A 21,226-nucleotide genomic window follows, 5' to 3' on the forward strand; every position below is an offset into this window, starting at 1 on the left:
CTCATAAGGGTCAAACAACCTAGGTCCCTTGTACACGAAGTTCAAGCTCCTATGAGAATCTAATGCCGCGGCTGATCTGACAGGAGGCAGAGCTCAGGCAGAAATGCAAGTGATGAGGAGTGGCTGCAAACACAGATGAAGTTTCGCTCGCTAGCCTGCCACTTACCTCCTGCTATGTGACCCGCCTTCTAACAGGCCACAGACCGGTACGGGTCCGTGGCCCGGGGGTTGCAGAACCCTGCTTTACAGTATGCCAATTTACATTCTCACCTATCACGCAGGAAAGTTTCAATTGCTCCCCAGCCTTGCCAATACTTGGTACTGTCAGTCATCTTAATTTTAGCCATTCTGGTGGGTGGGTAGTGGGATTGCAATGTGGTTTCAATTTGCATGTCTCTGATGACTAAAGGAGGTTGAATATCTTTTCATTTCCTTATTGGACATTGGATATCCTTTTGTGAAATTCATAAGTATCATGTCCATTTTTCTTTTCTGTGGTCTTTTTCTTATTGATTTGTAGAAGTTCTTTCAGATTTTGCCTGTGAGTCCTTTTTGGATACGTGTATTACAAATATCTCCCTCCATGCTAAAGTTTCCCTTTTCATTCACTGAGAGTCTTTTTTTGGTGAATAGATGGTCTTAATTGCAATGTAGTCACCTTTCTCGATTTCCTTCTTCTCTTGCCTCTTGGCCCTATTTACTACATTGCAGCTTTCCAGTGTCTTTAAACAGATTCTAAAAAGTAATTTCTCCAGCCTTTCTAGTTGCTCCCAATGGAAGAACTGGGCAGAACTTCCTCAGGAAATCATCATTAAATTGTCTGGTTCTTTCTTCTGGCATTTTCATACTTCTAAATATATATGTTTGGAATGCTATTTCTTGATTTAATATTGTAGACTTTTTTTTAATCAATTTTATATTGTGGTACCTGAGCATTTAACTATCTTAAACTTTTACTCCACAGTCTCTTGTCCTCTTAATGTGGTTCTTTCATGATTTAAAACTTCAAACCACATTTTCTTTACATAATATCAAGACTCTCTAAAACAGTCTTCACTGCAAATGCATGTGGTTGGCAAGGGATTTTCAATCAGTTGTATTTGGCATGAGTGGGACTCTCTTTGAAGTTTTCAGCAGCCCTAGTCAATATTCTAGATCTTTCCAGAATAGTCGCAGTTTCAACTACAGAAAGCTCTAGCCATTCTGAGATGAACTGTGATAGTTTCTCACTATTTTGGAGTGACCCCAGAGGTCTGTGCTATGTGGAATTTATCTATTTCCTGAGGCCTGGCTTTGAATCACTGCGCCGTGGAAGACAGGGCAGTCACTTAGCAACCAGCGTCTCAGCAGACTCCCCAGGGCCCACTTCCCAATGTGGCTCCGTTGGGCCTTCCTTTTGTCGTGTACGCAGCAAGTCTTGTGACGTGATAAAGACTTGGGAAAATGGCCTCAAAAATAATTCCAAGTGCTGGGCCTGACCGTGGAAAAGAAGACAAAAGAATTTTAGTAAGTTTTGGATCTTTGCCAGAAAAGGGAAGCTTTGAAATAGAGTGGTATGTTGAATCCAACGGTGGCTAGGATGTAGAAGTGAACAGGTTCCCCCATACACTCTATACAGAGACCACAAAAGATGCCTTTTAAATGTGTTTCATTAGGAAAATTACCGTAATTTGTGTTTTTAAATAAGAAGATTAGAAAAGGCTGTGGGATAGACTCCTTTCCTATGTTGAGAGTTATCTGTGTTTCAGCTTGTTCTTCCCGTAAATACACCTGCACTTGTCATTTTACATGTCCCAGGTTTGGTTTGGAAAATAGAGTCATAGCGATGGTCACCCAAACCAAGGGAGGTCCCTGGTGTAGCACTACCTCCAACCCCTAGCCGGACTAGGAAACCCCTTTCCCTAGGAGTCCTGTTCATACAAGGTGTTCTGATCAGGAGATTTCTTCAGTATCCTAGGTGCCCCTCCCGCCCCCTAGAGCTGGGGGAAACCATGGCTGAGCAGCAGGTGGGACAGGAGAGCATGAACCGAGCAGAGTGGTCTTTCCACAGTCTTCCTGATTTGCGGTTATACCTGTTACTGGCACAGTACACTTTTGTTTTGTTTTACTGTATTTCTTTCTTTTTCTTTTTTTTTTTTTTTTTTGAGTTAGGATCTCGCTCTGTCACCCAGGAGTGCAGTAGTGCCATCTTGGCTCACTGCAATCTCCGCCTCTTGGATTTGAGGAATTCTCCTGCCTCAGCCTCCCTAGTAGCTGGGATTACAGGCATGTACCACCATGCCCAGCTAATTTTTGTATTTTTAGTAGAAACGGGGTTTCACTATGTTGGGCAGGCTGCTCTCAAACTCCTGACCTCAAGTGATTGGCCCACCTTAGCCTCTGAAAGTGCTGGGATTACAGGCATGAGCCACTGGTGCCTGGCCCTGTTTTACTGTATTTCTTAGCACAAGGTTCCAGGAGACCTTATTCACTGCAAATTCGTGTGGGTTCTGTTTTCCTCCCCACCCCTTCAGCTCTCAATTCTAGCCCCACTCCTAGCTGCTAATCCAGGTTGCCACTGTCCCACTACCCAGGAGCCCTATGCCATGCCTGGCCATTTGAAATAGTGTTCAGGGGTGTCTGACAGCCTGTGGTCTCCTGCCCTTTTCAGCTTACCACTCAGCACCTCCATGGATATCTTGCTCTCTCAGGCCCTCATTCTCCCTGCCCCTCCAGTGGAAAGTCTAATAGCAGCAGGTGTTGACATGAGGGAGGCTGGGCTTCCCAATATACTTCATTCATCCACAAGACATTTATTAAGCACATACTGTGGGCCAGGCACCACACTGGGCCTGCGATACACAGATGAACAAGACAAGGTCCTGACTGCAGTGTCTCACAAACTAAGCCGTCCACACACATACATAAACACACTGGCGCAACACAATGTCATGTATCAGTGACAGAAAATCTGTCATGAGGGATGGGCAGTCTTGCTAATCAAGGAAATTCACCAGGCAGACGAGTGGTAGGATGGGGAGAAGAAATTCCATGGGGAGGAAGAAGCACGGGCAGATGTGTAGGTGGGAAACCCTTGAATGGTCCCAAAACCATAAGTGATCTGCTACAGCCAGTGAGGGCAGGACACAGAAGACAAGGTCTTTCCTCAGGGAACTTATCTTCCAGAGGGGCGGGCAGCCAGGCAGGCTCAGAAAAAAGGAGACAGGAAGTAGTAGTAAGTGCTACTTTTAAAAGACCAGATAAAGTGTCAAGAGTTTTCACAAAAGGGAGAGAGGACTTTGTGTTGGAGGGATCCCAGGGAGCTTCATGGGCTGGATTTTGAAGAAAATGTAGGATGGATGTGCAGAGATGGGAGAAGAATCCAGAGGAAAGAGGCAGAGTGGGGCCTGCATGGTGTGCGTGAAAATAATGCCATCACTGGGTGCAGGGCAAGCTCAGTCTCATTGACTACAAGTGGCCAAAAGAAGTTGGGATGAGAATAGCGAGTGTGTGTGTGTGTGTGTGTGTGGAGTTAGGATTGAGGGGCCCAGTGAGGGGAAGAAGGTGACAGTTTGGAGAGCTGAATCCCAGACCCACGTGTACCCCTCAAACTGCAGGATCTGACCTGGAGTTATGCTGGACTTGGAGGAGGCAGTGTGTGAAGCTATGGCGTAATTTTGGCACAGTTTCCTTGTTTTAAGTGTTCTTAATCCTTTTGCAAAAGCACATTTCTATATTAATAAACATGAAAAAAAGAACAGAATGGAAAATACGCACAGATTTCATTTAAGATAAAAAAAATACAACTTCAATGAAACTGCGACTGCCCCCAGAAGGCCTTCAGTGTATGTGTTCTCTTGTGGTCATTAGGGCAACGAAGGAAAAGATCTGAGAAGCCCTGACATCCTTAGCCAATTTAATTTTCACAGGAATTCTATGACAGAGACGCTGTTATGTGAGAAAATGTAGGTCCAGCAAGGGCATACCATGGCCAAGGTTACACGGCTAATACACAGCTGACTCAGAACTCAACCCAGGATCTGTGTGCAAAGTCCATGTTCTTCATGCAACAGCCTGAGCAGCTGATCAATGAGGTGTGCTAGGAAATAAAGCTGAAAAGGTAGGTTGGTGATAAATCACGGAAGGTCTTGAAGGCCAGGCTGACATAAAGGCAGCATGTGAGAGAAAGTTCTTGGCTCACTAGGGCAGACCTGGAGAAGCTGAAGGTAAGAACATGAAGTGCAGTACAGCCACAAGAGAGGTAGTGACTCTCATTCATCCCAGCTTCTTTGGGGCCACCTCTTATCTACAAGACAAAGTGTGACTTGCACTCAACAGTGGCATTGTTTCTGTGGCAAAAGAAGGAAAGGTGCCTCTGCTTCTGTTGGTTTTCTACTTAATGTTGTTTTGCAGAACACAGAGAACCCAGAATCATGAACCATCCCATTTTTTAGCTGACTGCTAGAGAAAGCACGTCAGCCATCTGCAACTTCTCCCAAGGTGCCCTTCCCATGATTAGGATACATTCCATAATCAACACAGCAGGACAGAACAGTATTATTGAATCTGAAAGAAAATCAGTGGAGACTGGGAACCTCTAAGGGCAGTTGCAATTTTCTAGATCTATTATTTTCCATTTGGAGGTTAGTGAGACAGAACATGGTGTTGATATGAAAATTGAGAGATTTATGTTGTTTTCATAGTAGCAAAAAAAAAAAAAAAAACCTGCGGAGACGACCCCAAAATGGTAACTTGGTGCAAATACAAAGTGAAGAGTTATCTGTGGCTTGAGATAAGTTGGAAATTGTTCCTTTGATTAGGAGATGGTTGCTACAGTTTGCAACCGAATGTTATTGTCTTTCTTCTTTTCTTTTTCTTTCTTTAGTATCTGTTGAGAGAGTTTATGAAGAAACCAGCCAACATCCTGGAGATCCTCAGGCCACCTCAAGTACTGCTGTTTCTGTACAAAGCCTCTGATGGATTGATGTTTCATCAACTGGTACTGGGACAAGGACCCAACCACCACCATGATGAGAGCACTGTTAAGGTCAGATAAGCACCTGCCCTGGGCATAACTGAAGGCTTCAAGGCACCAGCCATCTCTAAGGAAGTGTCTGCTCACAAGACAAACATTCTTTCTACTGTTCCAGATGGCATCCTGGATATTGGCAATGTGGTTTTCTCCTGGGACAAAGTCTCTTTCTTCAAAGCACAGGTTAAATCTGTTTTGGTCACTGTATTGAGTGTCCAGGTGTTTGAGTAAAGCATTCTGCACCCATGCGAAGTCTTTGCTGCTGAAGCACAAATAGGCATCATATTTGTACATATCAGGTTCTGTGCCCTGGGGATGGTCCTTGAACACCAGTCTCTGCGCTGTCTTATAACAGATAAAACAGAAGCCCCGGAACTTCGTGACTGTGAGGATGGTAATGAGGAACAGAGTCAGAGTGACAGTGCATACAATGAAAAGGGAGAACTTTAGGGACTTTAAGACTTCCTCTTCATCACAATCTTCCGTGGAAAGAGAGAAGAGGGAAACCCCAGAGAGTGAGTCAGGGTACACACAATATATGTCTGCAGGAGGCCCAGCTATAGTGACATTGGTGTGATTAAGCCAACTGATAAAAGTGCTAAGTTCACATTCACAAATGAACTTGTTATGAGTTATATCCAAGACACTAAGTGATACAAATACATCAGGATTGGGAGCTAGGAGCTGGTTCCTGGATATGTCCAGGATCTCTAAATTAGCAGGTAAATCATTGTGAGAAAGAACTGTCAGCCTGTTGGAGTTGAGGCTTAGTCCCCTTAATGCAGTCAGATGGCTAAATACTCCCGGTGGAAGGGAATTAAGATAGTTATTATTCAAATACAGAACTTGAAGATGAGAAAGTCCCTCAAAAACATTCCAACAGAGCGCAGTTTCCCAGGCAAGTTGCAACATATTTTCTCCAAGGAAAAGCTGTTCTAAGCTGGGATTCTCTGAAGGGGTTTGATCTCCACCACAAGAGGATAAGCGATTTTGATTTAAAATGAGAATCTGGAGATGAGGTACCCGTAGGAGAAAGTAGAGAATATCTAGATTTTCTAGCCTGTTTTCTGATAAGTGGATGAAGTTGGCTGTAAGGTTGATCTTTGGCAAAGTCACTAGTTTATTGCCACTCAAGAAGATATCAGGTATGCTCGGAATAAAATGAATGGTTGTAAGAGCATTGTCTCGGAGATCCAAGGTCTGTAATTTTTCCAGGAATTTGAATGTTTGGTCTTGAATTATTCCGATGTGATTCTTTTGCAAATCAATGTACGCTACCTTAGGTAGTCCATAGAAATTCGCAGTGTAAAGTTCCCCCAGAAGGTTATACGACAAATTGAGAACTTGGAGGTTGTCAAGTCCATAAAATGCTTTATCTGCAATCTTATTTATCTTGTTGTAGGCAAGGTTCAGAACCTTCAAATCCTGGAGTGTCTCAAAGACTCGCGTGTTCAGGGAGAAGATAAACCCATGTGAAAGATCCAGGCGTCTCACTGAACTTCTGGCCAGGCCAGCAAATGTGTTCTGGTCAGGATCTTTGATGTTATGGAAGCCAAACCCGGCACCCATGATGTGGTGGGCAAGAATCAAAGAGAAGGCCTGGCTTTTGCTGATGGCATTGCTAAAGTTTCCTGTGATGTCCACTGTCCAGCCATTTCCAGAAACATCTAGCATCTCCAGCACCATGTTTCTGAATGGGTTCATACATTTTCCCCAGTCCACTGAGACTCTGCTATACAAGTTATTAGCTGCGAGGCTAAAAAAGGAGAGCGTTTTCCCTTGCAGGGGCTCAAGGTCATGTTCACATACAAGGAATATTTGGTTGGAGGAAAAATCTATGGACTTTAAGGAATTCAACTTCCCAAATGAAGGATGAAGGTAAAGGCTACGGATCTGATTTTTGGATAGATCCAAGCGAGTTAAAGACTTTAAATTTCTGAAATAACCATCTTTTAACACAGCATCGGAGAGACCACAGAAATACAGTCTAAGTTCAAACAGATGGAACAGTCCCTGAAAAGCATCTGGATGCAAGAAGTATATCTTACTATTTCCCAGGTCCAAGATTCTAAGGTTGGGCAGGTTTCTGAAGGCCTCCTTGTCAATAGTCAAGGGGGTATACTGGCTCCCGAGCTCCAGCAGCAGCAGCTGTTCCAGAAAGGGGAAGGATGAAGCAGTGACTGTCCTGATATAGTTGAAGCTCAGCAGGAGCCTCTCAGTGGTGTTGAGGACCTGGGGGACCTGGGTGAGGTTGCAGTAACGGTAAAAGGCTACTCGGCCATCAAAAGAGCAGGAAGGAATTCCAAACACAGGACTGGCCACGAGCACCACTCCTAGGAGAAGGTCCAGGTGGTGTCCCATGATCCTATGGAGAAGAAGGGAGAATGAAAACACAGGCATTTAAGCTCGAGGTATTGCACTGGGGTCTTCAGATCTTGGGGGTATTCTCTATGGTGTGCCTGCTCCCTTTGAACCCTTCATTCCTCTGACTCCACAGACGTGGCTGCTGGCAGATACAGACAAAGCTATTCTTACTCTCTTTTTTTTTTTTTTTTTTTTTTTTTTTTTTTTTTGAGACGGAATCTGGCTCTGTCGCCCAGGCTGGAGTGCAGTGGCACGATCTCGGCTCACTGCAAGCTCCACCTCCCGGATTCACGCCATTCTCCTGCCTCAGACTCCCGAGTAGCTGGGACTACAGGCGCCCGCCACCTCGCCCGGCTAATTTTTTGTATTTTTAGTAGAGACGGGGTTTCACCATGTTAGCCAGGATGGTCTCGATCTCCTGACCTCGTGATCCGCCCGCCTCGGCCTCCCAAAGTGCTGGGATTACAGGCGTGAGCCACAGCGCCCGGCCTGCTATTCTTACTCTCTTTCTGTTTTTTTCTTTTTTTGAGACAGGGTCTTGCTCTGTCACCCAGGCTGGAGTGCAGTGGCACGATCACAGCTCACTGCCACCTCCGCCTCCCGGGTTCAAGCCATCCTCCATCTCAGCCTCCTGATTAGCTGGAACTACAGGCACGTGCCACTGTACCCGGCTAATTTTTGTATTTTTAGTAGAAATGGGGTTTCACCATGTTGCCCAGGCTGGTCTCCAACTTGTGGGCTCAAGTGACCTGCCCGCCTCAACCTCCCAAAGTGCTGGGATTACAGATGTGAGTCACCACACCTGGCCTATTCTTGCTCTCTTTCTATCAAACACTCATGTTGAATTTTCTGTATACTAGGCACTATTCTAGGTACTTAAAAAACATTTCACTTAATCTTTTCTTTTAAAAAATTTATTTATTATTCTAAACTAAAATAAAAATAGAGAGATGGGGGTCTTGCTTTGTTGCCCAGGCTGGTCTTGAACTCCTGAGCTCAAGCGATCCTCCTACCTTGGCCTCCCAACATGCTGGGATTACAGGCATGAGCCACTGCACCCTGCCTTCACTTAATCCTTATAATAACTCTATGTTTGTCTATTCATTCGTTTATTCATTCATGATTTGCTGAGGTGAGTTGGAGAAAACAGCAGGAAGAGACACAGTGTTGCTTCACTTCAGCCAGGCACCCGGTTCCTAGCCCACAGAAAGCTCGGCTGATGAGTGGAAAATAAATTCACTGTTTATCTCCCTTAATTTGTCTAGGCTACTGGCCCATCTCCATTTATCTGACCTTACTCCACACACAGTCCATCCCATCATGCAGAAATTGGGCACTTTCTGGCATCCCCACAAAGAGCCAGATGTGATCGGTTTAATAAAAGTGTGATAAGTGCCTACTGTTCGCCTGGCAGCTGTGTGATTGTGTGAGTGCACAACAATAAACAGAGACTGGCCCACTTGCTTAAGTCTTGTCGGGGAGCTGACCATCTGTCTGGGTTGAGTGTTTTTTCCATGGGTGTAGCAGAAATGGTGCTCAATAAATGTGTCTGGCTTATGTTCCACGTATTGTGCTGGGTGCTATGAAGAGAAAACACACAAGGACCCCACCCGCAGAGAGCCTGGTGTCTATTATTTGCATAGCACCTCCATCTTTGGTGCCTACTATGCATTCTATTTGCTCTAAATGTAATGAAAGGCCTCTGTTGGAAGGGAAAGGAAGAGTTACATAGCTCAGAGGGCAGGAGAATGAGAGGAAAAATAAATGAAAGAAATAGGAAGAAGGCAATGGTTTATAAAGAGCATGAATCCCGTGAGACACCATCACTGGCAAGTGTCAACACCAGTAGAGATTAAGCCTGGAGCAGTCACGGTGCTGGAGGTGGGCTAGCTCTGACGAGGTTGTGCTTTGTGCTGGGGCTGATGTATGGTGGGGTTTCCACAGAAACTGTGAGGCTGTGGCACACAAGCTACAGCAAATCAGAAATAGGCATCGATGCCTGGGTTGACTCAAAGTTTCAAACTCAGGCATCTAATAATTGTTAGGAAAAACTTGGTGAGAATGTTTATCACCACTCTGAATTTCTCCCCCATCTCAGTAAATGGCTTCACCATATCCACCCAGAGTCTCAGGGTGACAACACAGCAGAGTCTTTTAAACATCATTCTTTTAAACATCCCCCCAATATCCAATCCGTCAGCAAGTCCTGTTGGTGCCACCTCCCAAGCCTATCCACTGCCCTACTGTAAGCCGCCACCATCTCTTTGTGTGGGCCAGACTGGAGACTCCTCACTGGCTCTCTTATTTCTGGTCTTGCTTTCATTTTCCAGCCAGAGCCAGCATGTTCATTTAAAAACATAATCTGGTTGATACCATTCCTCTTTGTACAGGGCCCTTCCCTTCCTTCTTGCTGTACTTGGAATAAAATCCCGTGAGTACTTACATGATTCAGCTCGACTGTCTTGTCAACATTATCTTGAATAGTTTTTCTCAATAACTCATTAAAAAAAATTTGCTGAGCACCCATTATGTGTCAGGCACTGTTTTAGTTATTATTTATTTATTTGAGACAGGGTCTCACTCTGTCACCCAGGCTGGAGTGCAGTGGTGCTATCTCGGCTCACTGCAACCTCTGCCTCCCGGGTTCAAGTGATCTTCCCACCTCAGCCTCCTGAGTAGCTTGGATTAGAAGTGTGTGCCAGCATGCCCAGCTAATTTTTGTATTTTTAGTAGAGATGGGGTTTCACCATGTTGGCCAGGCTGGTCTTGAACTCCTGACCTCAAATGATCCACCGGCCTCGGCCTCTCAAAGTGCTGAGATTACAGGCATGAGCCAGTGCACCAAGCCTCAGGCATTATTTTAGGAGCTGGAGATACAGCTGTGAGCAAAATGGACCAAGCCTACCCTCATGGAGCTTACATTCTCGTGGACGGAAGAGGTGATAGACAACAAAAGGAAGAGGAAATAGGTACTGACAGGTAGAGGTAAATGCAATGGAAGAAAGTAAAGTGGGAAAAAGGAGATGCGGGTGCCATGGCTGGGGTGGTGGCTGCTGTTTATACAGAGGAGTCAGGACAGGTGTCTCTGATGTAATGAGATTAGGGCAGGGGTCTAACGGAAGTAAGGAAAGGATGTAGAGAGGCCCAGTGTTTGAGGGAGAGGAGCGGCCAGCACCAAGGTCCTAGGGTGGAAGTACCAGCCATCCTGGAATACACACATGGTCCGCCATTCCAAACTCTTTCCAGCCTCGGGACCTTGGCCAGTGCTGCTTCCTTCATGTGAACCCTCTTCTCTCTGCTCTCACTGTGGCGGGATCTCACATCAGTGTTTCCCCAGAGAGCCTTCTCCTGCACACCTATTTGAAATAAATCCCCCGCCCTGTTACTCTTTCAAAAACCATCTTATTTCCATCAAAGCAATGATCACAAGCCCTTAATTGTCTTGTCTATTTGGTTGCTTATTTATCATACTGTGTCCGAAATTGGCGGGTTCTTGGTCTCACTGACTTCAAGAGTGAAGCCGTGGACCCTCACGGTGAGTGTTACAGTTCTTAAAGGTGGTGTGTCTGGAGTTTGTTCCTTCTGATGTTTGGACGTGTTCGGAGTTTCTTCCTTCTGGGGGGCTCGTGGTCTCGCTGGCTTCAGGAGGGAAGCTGTAGACCTTCGTGGTGGGTGTTAGAGCTCTAAAGGCAGTGCGTCTGGAGTTGTTCTTTCCTCCCATCCGGAGTTGTTCATTCCTCTCCGTGGGTTCATGGTCTCACTGGCCTCAGGAGTGAAGCTGCAGACCTTCACAGTGAGTGTTACAGCTCATAAAGGCAGTGTGGACCCAAAGAATGAGCAGCAGCAAGATTTATTGCAAAGAGCGAAAGAACAAAGCTTCCACAGTGTGGAAGGGGACCCGAGCAGTTTGCCACTGCTGGTTGGGACAGCCCGCTTTTATTCCCTTATCTGGCCCCACCGACATCCTGCTGATTGGTCCATTTTACAGAGAGCTGACTGGTCTGTTTTACAAAGAGCTGATTGGTCCATTTTGACAGGGTGCTGATCAGTGCATTTACAATCCCTGAGCTAGACACAAAAGTTCTTCAAGTCCCCAATAGATTAGCTAGACACAGAGCACTGATTGGTGCATTTACAAACCTTGAGCTAGACAAAGGGTGCTGATTGGTGCATTTACAATCCTCTACCTAGACATAAAAATTCTCCAAGTCCCCACCCAACTCGGGAGCCTAGCTGGCTTCACCTAGTGGATCCAGCGCCAGGGCCAGGGGCAGGGCTGCCCGCCAGTCCTGCCCCAAACACCTGCACTCCTCAGTCATTGGGTGGTTGATGGGACCGGGCGCTGCGGAGAAGGGGGCGGTGCCCATCAGGGAGGCTTGGTGGCGCAGGAGCACACCACAGGGGTCTTGGGCATGGCGGGCTGCAGGTCCCGAACCCTGCCCTGCGGGGAGGCGGCTGAGGCCCGTCGAGAATTCAAGCATGGCCCAGGCGGGCCGGCAGTGCTGGGGGACCCGATGCCCCCTCCGCAGCTGCTGGCCTGGGTGCTAAGCCCCTCACTGCCCCTGGCGGCTCTGAGTGCGGGCCCAACGAGCCCATGTCCACTCGGAACTTGCGCTGGCCCGTAAGCATCCCAGCCCCGGTTCCCACCTGTGCCTCTCCCTCCACACCTCCCCGCAAGCAGAGGGAGCCTGCTCCAGCCTCAGCTAGCCCAGAGAGGGGCTCCCACAGTGCAGCGGTGGGCTGAAGGGCTCCTCAAGCACCGCCAGAGTGGGCGATGAGGCCGAGGAGGCACCGAGAGTGAGTGAGGGCTGCCAGTAGGCTGTCACCTCTCAATACTTATCATCTCTGTCCCCTGGTAGACTATCTTCTCCATACGGCAAACAGAAAGAAGCACAGTGCTCACAAAAAAAAAAAAAGAAAAGGAAAGAGTATGTTGAATGAACAACATTGCCATCAACAGAAACATAAAGGGATTGGATCTGTTCTAGGACCTTTGCCTCAGTGCATTTTATCTGTAACACTCTCTAAAAGCAGTGGCTTTTGATGGGGATAGCTGTAATTTTGTAGCGATGCTTTTTGGTTGTCATAGTGATAGGGGTGGGTATCCCCCCTGTAATCAAGATGTCATGATAATGTATGTCAATGAAAAGAGCCAAACTAAAATATTTGAAGAGATTTATTCCGAGCTAAATATGAGTGCCACATATTTGATTCTCCACAGAGGCACTGGCCATCATGAAGTGATTTTCTGAAATGGTGAATAACACTGTCAATAAAAAAGAGTCAAACTCTGTAAAATATTTCAAGAGGTTTATTCCAAGCCAAATGTGAGGACCGCGACCTGTGACACAGCCCTCAGGAGACCCTGAGAACATGTGCCCAACGTGGTCAGGGTGCAGCTTGGTTTTATACATTTTTGGGAGATGTGAGACATTAGTCAAATACATTTAAGATATACATTGGTCTGGTCCAGAAGCGTGAGACAACTTGAGGGGCGGGGTAGCTTCCAATTTATAGGTAGACTTAAAATTTTTCTAATTGGCAGTTGGTTGAAAGAGTTATCAGTAGAGGCCAGGCGTGGTGGCTCACGCCTGTAATCCCAGCACTTTCAGAGGCTGAGGCAGGTGGATCGCTTGAGGTCAGCAGTTGGAGACCAGCCTGGCCAACAAGGCGGAACCCCATCTCTACTAAAAATACAAAAATTAGCCAGGCATGGTGGCACATGTCTGAAATCCTAGCTACTTAGGAGGCTGAGGAAGGAGAATTGCTTGAACCCAGGAGGAAGAGGTTGCAGTGAGTTGAGTTTGTGCCATTGCACTACAGCCTGGGTGACAGAGAAAGACTCCATCTCAAAAAAAAAAAAAAAAAAAAAAGAGTTATCAATAGGAAAGAATGTCTGGGTTGTGATAAGAGGTTGTGGAGTCCAAAGTTTGATCATGCAGATGAAGCCTCCAGGTAGCAGGCTACAGAGAATGTAATATAAATGCCTGTCATCAGACCTAAGGTCTGTATTGATGTTAATGCTGACGGGTATAATGAGGCATTTTCAGCCTCCACTTCCCATCATGGCCTAAACCAGACTTTTAGGTTAAATTTTAGAGTGCCCTGACCTAGAAGGAAGTCCATTCAGATGGGCCGGGCACGGTGGCTCACACCTGTAACCCCAGCACTTTGGGAGGCTGAGGCAGGTGGATAACCTGAGGTCAGGCGTTTGAGTCGAGCCTGGCCAACATGGCGAAACCCCATCTCTACTAAAAATACAAAAATTAGCCAGGCGTGGTGGCATGTGCCTGAAATCCCAGCTACTCAGGAGGCTCAGGCAGGAGAATTGCTTGAATCCAGGAGGCAGAGGTTGCAGTGAGCTGAGCTTGTGCCATTGCACTCCAGCCTGGGTGACAGAGAGAGACTCCATCTCAAAAGAAAAGAAAAAAAAAAAAAAAAAACGAAGAAGAAAAGAAAGGAAGTCCATTCAGATGGTTGTGGGGCCTTAGAATTTAATTTTTGGTTGACATGTGCATGACAGTCCCATACCATGCAGAATCGGCCAGCATCCACACAGCTGTAGGATGTCCTGCCCAAAGTCCCCAAGGGTCAAAAACTTGCTCAAAATTACCTCAGAACCTAACTTTGTGTTATATGCTAACAAAATAGTTTTTGCACTGTTTTAATAGATACTGAATTTTTCAGGAATGCAACTACTGTGTCAATCTAGGTAATTGTCAATCTAGGAAAGACTACCTTGTTTAGTTTGGACCTTAATATAGTGTTATAAACCAAAAATAAAATTCTAAGCTCCCCAACTGACTGATGGACCCCTCTCTTGGCCAAGCACATTCCAAAAAAAACCCTGAAAAACTAGTTCAGGCTATGATGGGAAAGGTGAGGGGGTCAGACACGCCTCATTATACCCTCCTCCCTTTGAAATTCAGGCACAACGGACCAGCGTTAACATTAAAACAGATCTTCAGACTGATAGAACAGACTCTTTGTGGCCATAAGATACCAATGCAACAGGCCTGGCACAGTGGCTCATGCCTGTAATCCCAGCACTTTGGGAGGCCAAGGTGGGCAGATCATCTGAGGTCAGGAGTTCAAGACCAGGTTGGCTGACATGGTGGAACCCCGTCTCTACTAAAAATACAAAAAATTAGCTGGGCAGGGTGGTGGCATCTGTACTTGGGAGGTTGAAGCATGAGAATCACTTGAACCCAGGACGCAGAGGTTGCAGTAAGCTGAGATCATGCCACTGCACTCCAGCGTGGGCAAGAGTGAGACTGTCTCAAAAGTAAAATAAAATAAAACAAAATACAGGACCTGAAAGAAATTTAAATATTTTACCCCAAAATAGAATATTTCTTTGACACATTTTGAGAGGGCCCTGCACAGCTGTGTCTTGTGGGAAAATCTACATTCTGTAGAGAATCCCCTTCTCTTTCCAGGTCTTTTCCTGATCCAGGAGAGATTTAAGAGTCTGGCACCTTTTTAGTTCTCATGAAAGAGACGTTTACCATCTATTCTCTCTAAAGCCTGCTACCTGGAGGCTTCATCTGCATAAGAACCTTTCTTCACAACCCCTTGATTCCAGGCCTTTAGATAAAAACTTGATTCTTTTCAGTGAATTGCCAATCAGAAAGTCTTTTAATCCACCTATGACCTGGAGGCCCCAGGCTTTGAGTTGTCCTGCCTTTCAGACAAACCAATGCATACCCCACATAGATTGATTGATGTCTCATGTCTCCCTACAATATACAAAACCAAGTTGTAGCCCAAGCACCTTAGGCACACGTTCTCAGGACCTCCTGGGGCTGTGTCACAGGTCGTGGTCCTCACATTTGGCTTGGAATAAACTCTTGAAATATGTTACAGAGTTTGACTTTTTTTTTTATTGACAGTGCTATTCACCATTTCAGAAAATCGCTTCATGATGGCCAGTGCCTCTGTGGAGAATCAATGTCACACACAGTACCCATCTGCATCATATGGTGACAGCATTTATGTGTGGGCAAATTTACTTGGTCCTCGTTTCAAAATGTTAAGTGTAATAAAAAAGTTTGAGAAGAGGCAGGGTGTGGAGGTTCACTCCAGTAATCCCAGCACTTGGGGAGGCCAAGGCAGGTAGATCACTTGATCCCAGAAGTTTAAGACCAGCCTGGGCAATATGGTGAAAACCCATATCTACAAAAAAATGCAAAAATTAGCTGGGCACGGTGGTGCATACCTGTAGTCCCAGCTACTCGGGAGGCTGAGGTGAGAGGATAGCTTAAGCCTGGGAGTTTGAGGCTGCAGTGAGCTGTGTTTGTGCCACTGCACTCCAGCCTGCGCAACAGAGCAAGACCCTGCCTTAGAAAAAAAAAGTTTAAGAAGTGTCAGTTGAATATTATCTCACTTCTCTTAAATCCAAGCATCTTCTTTATAAGTAGGTGTGAGTGTTTAACTCATTTCATCTTCTAGTTGTACACAAGCATTCACACATTGAGACATGTACCAACTCATTATAAATTACTTCCCCTTTTATTTCTTTTTTATATCCCAGTTAGGACAGTATATTATTTCTATAAAATTATGTATGTAGGTGGATTATGTTACATCTATGAATGTTATTTCAAAATAATAAAGAGGTCATTTCAAATATTTGTTATAAAACAGAGGTCTGGGTCTGACAGTGCTGCAGTCCCAAGAGGTAAAGCTTCCAGGTCTTTTTCCACATTCCTTACAGGCACTCTGACGACTAAAGCCAGGAATTCTGCAAATCCTGTGTATTCTTTCCACCTACATAGTTTGCTATTGTTTTGTTCCGTTTGAGACAGGGTCTCACTCTGCTGTCCAGGCTGGAGTGCAGTGGTGCGATTATAGCTCAGTGCAGCCTCAATTTCCTGGGCTCAAGTAATCCTCCCACCTCAGCCTCCTGAGTAGCTGGGACCACAGGTGCATACCACCATGCTAGTTAATTTTTGTACTTTTTTTTGTAGAGACAGGGTTTTGCCATATTGCCCAGAATGATCTGGAACTCCTGGGTTCAAGCAATCAGCCCACCTCGGCCTCCCAAACTGCTGGGATTACAGGCATGTGCCTGGCCAGTGTTTGTTTCTTTTGTAGGTGATGAGATTGAGTAATGCAAACAAAGTAGCTACTTTCTGTCTTAGTGAATTTCTTGTGGCTTCAAATGGGCCTCAGAGCTAATGACCCTGTATTTATAGATGACACACACAGGCGGGAGGCTGCATTTTGGAAAATGGGATAAACGTTCAATGCGATCTCAATAGATAAAATGAAGAATTATTGAAAGAAAATAGAAACCAATCAGGGCAGATGAGGGTGTTACAGTTCAGAAGAAACTCCTAAAGGCAAACACCATCCCTCCTACCTCCAAGGTTTGGCACAGGCTTTCTCAGGTGCCATGGGAGGTGCTCTGCTCTGTACCTGCCACCCTCAATTACACATTTATCATTGACACTTCACAGTGTCCAATAATATCAAATATGCATCATGATGATAAACCAACCTAAAATGGGGAGAATAGAATCCATGAAGAGAGGGACAGATGTCACAAGGGACGAGATGAGAGGCAGTTAGTGCAATGGGCCCTAAATCCAGCTCCAGGGTTCCTGGCGTGCAACTGGAAGGCTGTGATTCTAGAAGCTGATATAATCCTGGGAGGCAGAGATAAGGGTGTGTGGTAGGAAGCATGAGCCCTTACTCAGTGGTACCTGGGGTGAAGAGTCTGAAGATGTACTTCAGATGAGACAAGAATAGTGGGGGAGAACAGGCTTTGCCATCCAAGGAGGAAAATAAATGGTAATGGAAAGACCTTATTTGTATTGGGTTCCACATAACCTTTTCCACATCTTATAGTATGAAGTAGATTCTGAAGTGCCTACAAGGCATATAAGCATGTTGGCTTCATTGCTCACACCTAGGATGTCATGGTGGGCTCTCATGCTCAGTTACACTGCCCATAAGTAGACAACATGTTTTTAAACCTTTTGAAGTCTTGGACCCATTTGAGGCTCTGATGATAGCTTTGATTCTTCTTCCTACAAAAATGCCCATTTGCATCACAAACCAAATTTTGAACCCAGTTTCAGAGGATTTGCTGACTTCCTGAGGCCTGTCCATCTCCATGTCACATTGAGGGCCCTTAGTTTCTGTTAAACAATCACACTTTAGGTTCTAGAACAGGGTATGGAAAACGTTTTCTCTAAAGGGCCAGAGGGTAAATATTTTAGGTTTTGCAGTCCAAACACAGACCGTAGTTTGCTGATCTCTACTCTAGAAGAAAAGAGAATAGAAAATTTGATTTCAGAAATGAGGATTTTAAGTGACTCTAAGATATAAATATGTTCCAATATTGAACTACCAGTATTTGCAGGAAAGAACAAACTTGGACCCCAAGTTGCTGACAGTTTTGCAGCTGCTATTTTATCCAGACATGAGAAGGAAATTCTCATCTCATGAAACCGGAGAAATCCCTGCAGACATGGGAGTGAGAATGCCAGCTCCGAAGAACAGTTACATTTTTTAGTTTAAATTCTTTGTTTTTATGGATGACTCAATGCCGGTTCCCAAACATGCCACCAAACTAGGTGACCTTGAATTTGTGGTGAAGATGAGTGAAAGACAGCCCCAAACGAAATATGTTCCAGGATACTGAATTTTCAAGTACATAATAGGGAAGCTAAAATGAAAGTAAGTAAGGTGGATGAGGCCAGCTGAACAAATGGATGTGAAAGAACATTATCTGGGCTTATGTTGTATTACAAAGATACCACGCAGACCGATTTCTTTATGAAGTACAGAAAGGCATGAAATAACGAGATTTTTGTCTCTGAAGTAGATCTCTGTGGGTTAAATGGCAGGACAGGTGAGCAGAGGAACCAGGTGCGCAGGTGAGCAGAGGTGTGTGCAGCGAGGCAGCTCCTGCAGACAGCCTGGGAGGAAGTACCATCCAAAAAGGAGCCAGAGCTAAAGTGGGCAGAAGTAAATCTTGAATGAGCACTGGGATTGGGGAAATCCAATCTAAAGAGGAGAACCAGGCTGTGAAGTTGTTCCAGACCCGATCAAACCTCAGTGAGACGAGAGTTCAAGAATGGCGTCCAGGCTGTTCAGGTGGCCGCTGCAAAGGCGCCCGACCCCAGCGGAGGAGTGCGCCATCTAGTGGTTATAGAGGGAGGAAAGGGAGGGACAGGAACTAAAATTCTCAAGGGGGCAGTGAGCTGCTCAATCATTGTTAAAAGGATGCTAAAAAGCAATGTGTATAATTACTTCTACAGTTAGTTCTTCTATCAGGTGACATACACATTCCTTTTTACAAGTCCTTACATTATGCAAAATCACACAATAAAAACCACAAGGCTCATGGGAAAAATGGAGCTAGGGTGTTTCACACTCGAAAACTTACCAGTGGCATATAAAGAAAGGATTGGGCCAGGCGCTGTGACTCACGCCTGTAATCCCAGTACTTTGGGAGGCTGAGGCAGGTGGATCACCTGAGGTCAGGAGTTCGAGACCAGTATGGACAACATGGTGAAACCTATCTCTACTAAAAATTCAAAAGTTAGCTGTGTGTGGTGGTGGGCGCCTCTAATTCCAGCTACTTAGGAGGCTGAAGCAGGAGAAACCCTTGAGCCCAGGAGGCGGAGGTTGTAGTGAGCCAAAATCACGCCACTGCACTCCAGCCTGGGCGACAAAAGCAAGCCTCCGTCTAAAAAAAAAAGAAAAAAGAAAAGACTGGAGTCCCCCTTATGGTAGCACAGTTTTAGCCAAGTTAAATGCTTAAAAATGCATAATATAGCATTTTTGACCTGCAGTTTGCTTGTGGAAGTGGACATCTGAGGGGTTGCAGCTTGTGAGTTATCTTATTTTTATTTTTTGAGACGAAGTCTCGATCTGTCACCCAGGCTGGAATGCAATCCAGCTCACTGCAGCCTCCGCCTCCCAGGCTCAAGTGATTCTTCTGCTTCAGCCTCCTGAGTAGCTGGGATTACAGGTGTGCGCCACCATGCCTGGCTAATTTTTGTATTTTTAGTAGAGATGGTGTTTCACCATGTTGCACAGGCTGGTCTCGATCTTCTGACCTCAGGTGATCCACCTGCCTCAGCCTTCCAAATTGCTAGGATTACAGGCCTAGCACTGGATTACAGCCACTGCACTCGGCCGGTGAGTTATTGTGAATGAGGGAAGAAGGGTTACTTGATATCAGAGGGGAAGTTACAGCAACAGACGTGGGTGCATGTGGCTCAAATCACACATGGAGAATGAGGTAGCTGACTAATATTGGTGGTGTATTTTGTGTATTCTTTTGCGTTTTGGCACAGCTGGGTGCAGTTTTCTGCCTTTACATGCAAGAAATTGCACATAAGCAAATGTGAAATTCACATTCTTGAATATGTTAATATTATTCTCCAGCACATCAATAATCTTCCCTAACACATTAATATTGTTTCCTAATATATCAATCATGTTAGAAACAAATCCACATTCCAAAACAAGCCTTATAGCAGCACTGACTATAATTCGAGGATTACAGTTCAAATTAAGAGTAGAAAAGATGCAGGTTCTATATAGGATTCTACCCCCTGCACCTGTGAGGCAGAGTATGGAGAACTCGTAGGACTGTCTTGAAAATCAGCCCTGGGAATGAGTGCAGACTCAGACCCTAACGAGCTCAGGGACTTGGACAGAGTGTGTCACCTCTCACAGTCTCAGTGTTCTCATGTTTCATTGAAAGACTGAACAAGATTAGTAGCTCTCAGCCTTGGCTACACATTAGAATCACCTGGGAAGTCTTCAGACCCAGGCAGCCCAGACTGACCACAGATGCATTAAATGAGCCTCTTTGGGGTTGGCCGTGGTTGGTGGTGGTGGCGGCGGTGTGGGGGTGGGGGTGGGGGGTGGGGGTGGGGTGGTGGTGTGCTGTCTCAGGAATCTGTATCCTTAGTCATTGTGTGAACTTTATACACACTCAAATTTGAGAATCACTGATGGAAACCAATGGTTCTCAAACTTGGCTACACACTGGTATCACCAGGGGACTTTAAAAAATACAAGTGTCTGGGTCCCATCTGAGAAAGGCTGATTTAGTTGGTGTGGCGTATGGCTTGGGCATCCGGGGTTGTTCAGAGTCTTCAGGTGACTCCACCAGCAGAGAGTCTGATCACCTGGTCTTCTGGCTGCAACCCTGACTGCACCTTAGAACCACGTGGGCTGCTTAAAAACAGTACTGACTCAAAAAATGAAACAGAACTAACTGCCACATGACCCAGCAATTCCACTTCTGGGTGTACACCCAAAAGAACTGGAAGCAGAAGCTCAACAGATATTTGCACACCAATATTCATAGCAGTATCACTCACAATAGTCAAAGGGTGGAAACAACCCAAATGTCCACCAACGAATGAATAAATGAACAAAATTTGTTGTCTATATAGTGGGATATTTTTTCAGCCTTAAAAAGGAATGGAATTCTGACACATGGTACAAGACAGATGAACTTTGAAGACATTATGCTGAGTAAAATAAGCCAGTCACAAAAGAACAAATATTGCATGAATCCATTTGTAAGAGATATCTAGAATAGATAAATTCAAAGAGACAGGAAGCAGAGCAGAAGTTACCAGGGGCTGGGAGGGGAGGATGGGGAGTTAGCGTTTAACGGGCAGAGTTTCAGTCTGGGATGATGAAAACGTTCTGGAGATGAACCGTGGTGAATGTACTTAATGTCATTGAACCATCTGCCTAAAAATTATTAAAATGGACATTTTTTATAAAATGAAAATTATGTCTATTTTACCACAATTAAAAAAATTAAATTAAACCCCCAAAACCCACTACAAACACCCAAACTGGACTTCC

General features: G+C 45.3%; 1 protein-coding gene across 1 annotated transcript in view; it reads right to left on the reverse strand.

Annotated features, from left to right (window-relative positions):
- Window positions 1-4,581: 4,581 nt before the first annotated feature.
- The window catches only part of TLR5 (toll like receptor 5), a 33,350-nt gene continuing 16,705 nt past the window's right edge, over window positions 4,582-21,226 (reverse strand). The window contains exon 2 of the mRNA XM_055234613.2: window positions 4,582-7,376. Coding sequence (XP_055090588.1) covers window positions 4,796-7,372 — 2,577 coding nt within the window. The 5' untranslated portion in view covers window positions 7,373-7,376 and the 3' untranslated portion in view covers window positions 4,582-4,795. The remainder of the gene's footprint in view (window positions 7,377-21,226) is intronic.

Source organism: Symphalangus syndactylus, chromosome 19 (genome assembly GCF_028878055.3).
Source record: "Symphalangus syndactylus isolate Jambi chromosome 19, NHGRI_mSymSyn1-v2.1_pri, whole genome shotgun sequence".
Lineage (NCBI taxonomy): Eukaryota > Metazoa > Chordata > Mammalia > Primates > Hylobatidae > Symphalangus > Symphalangus syndactylus.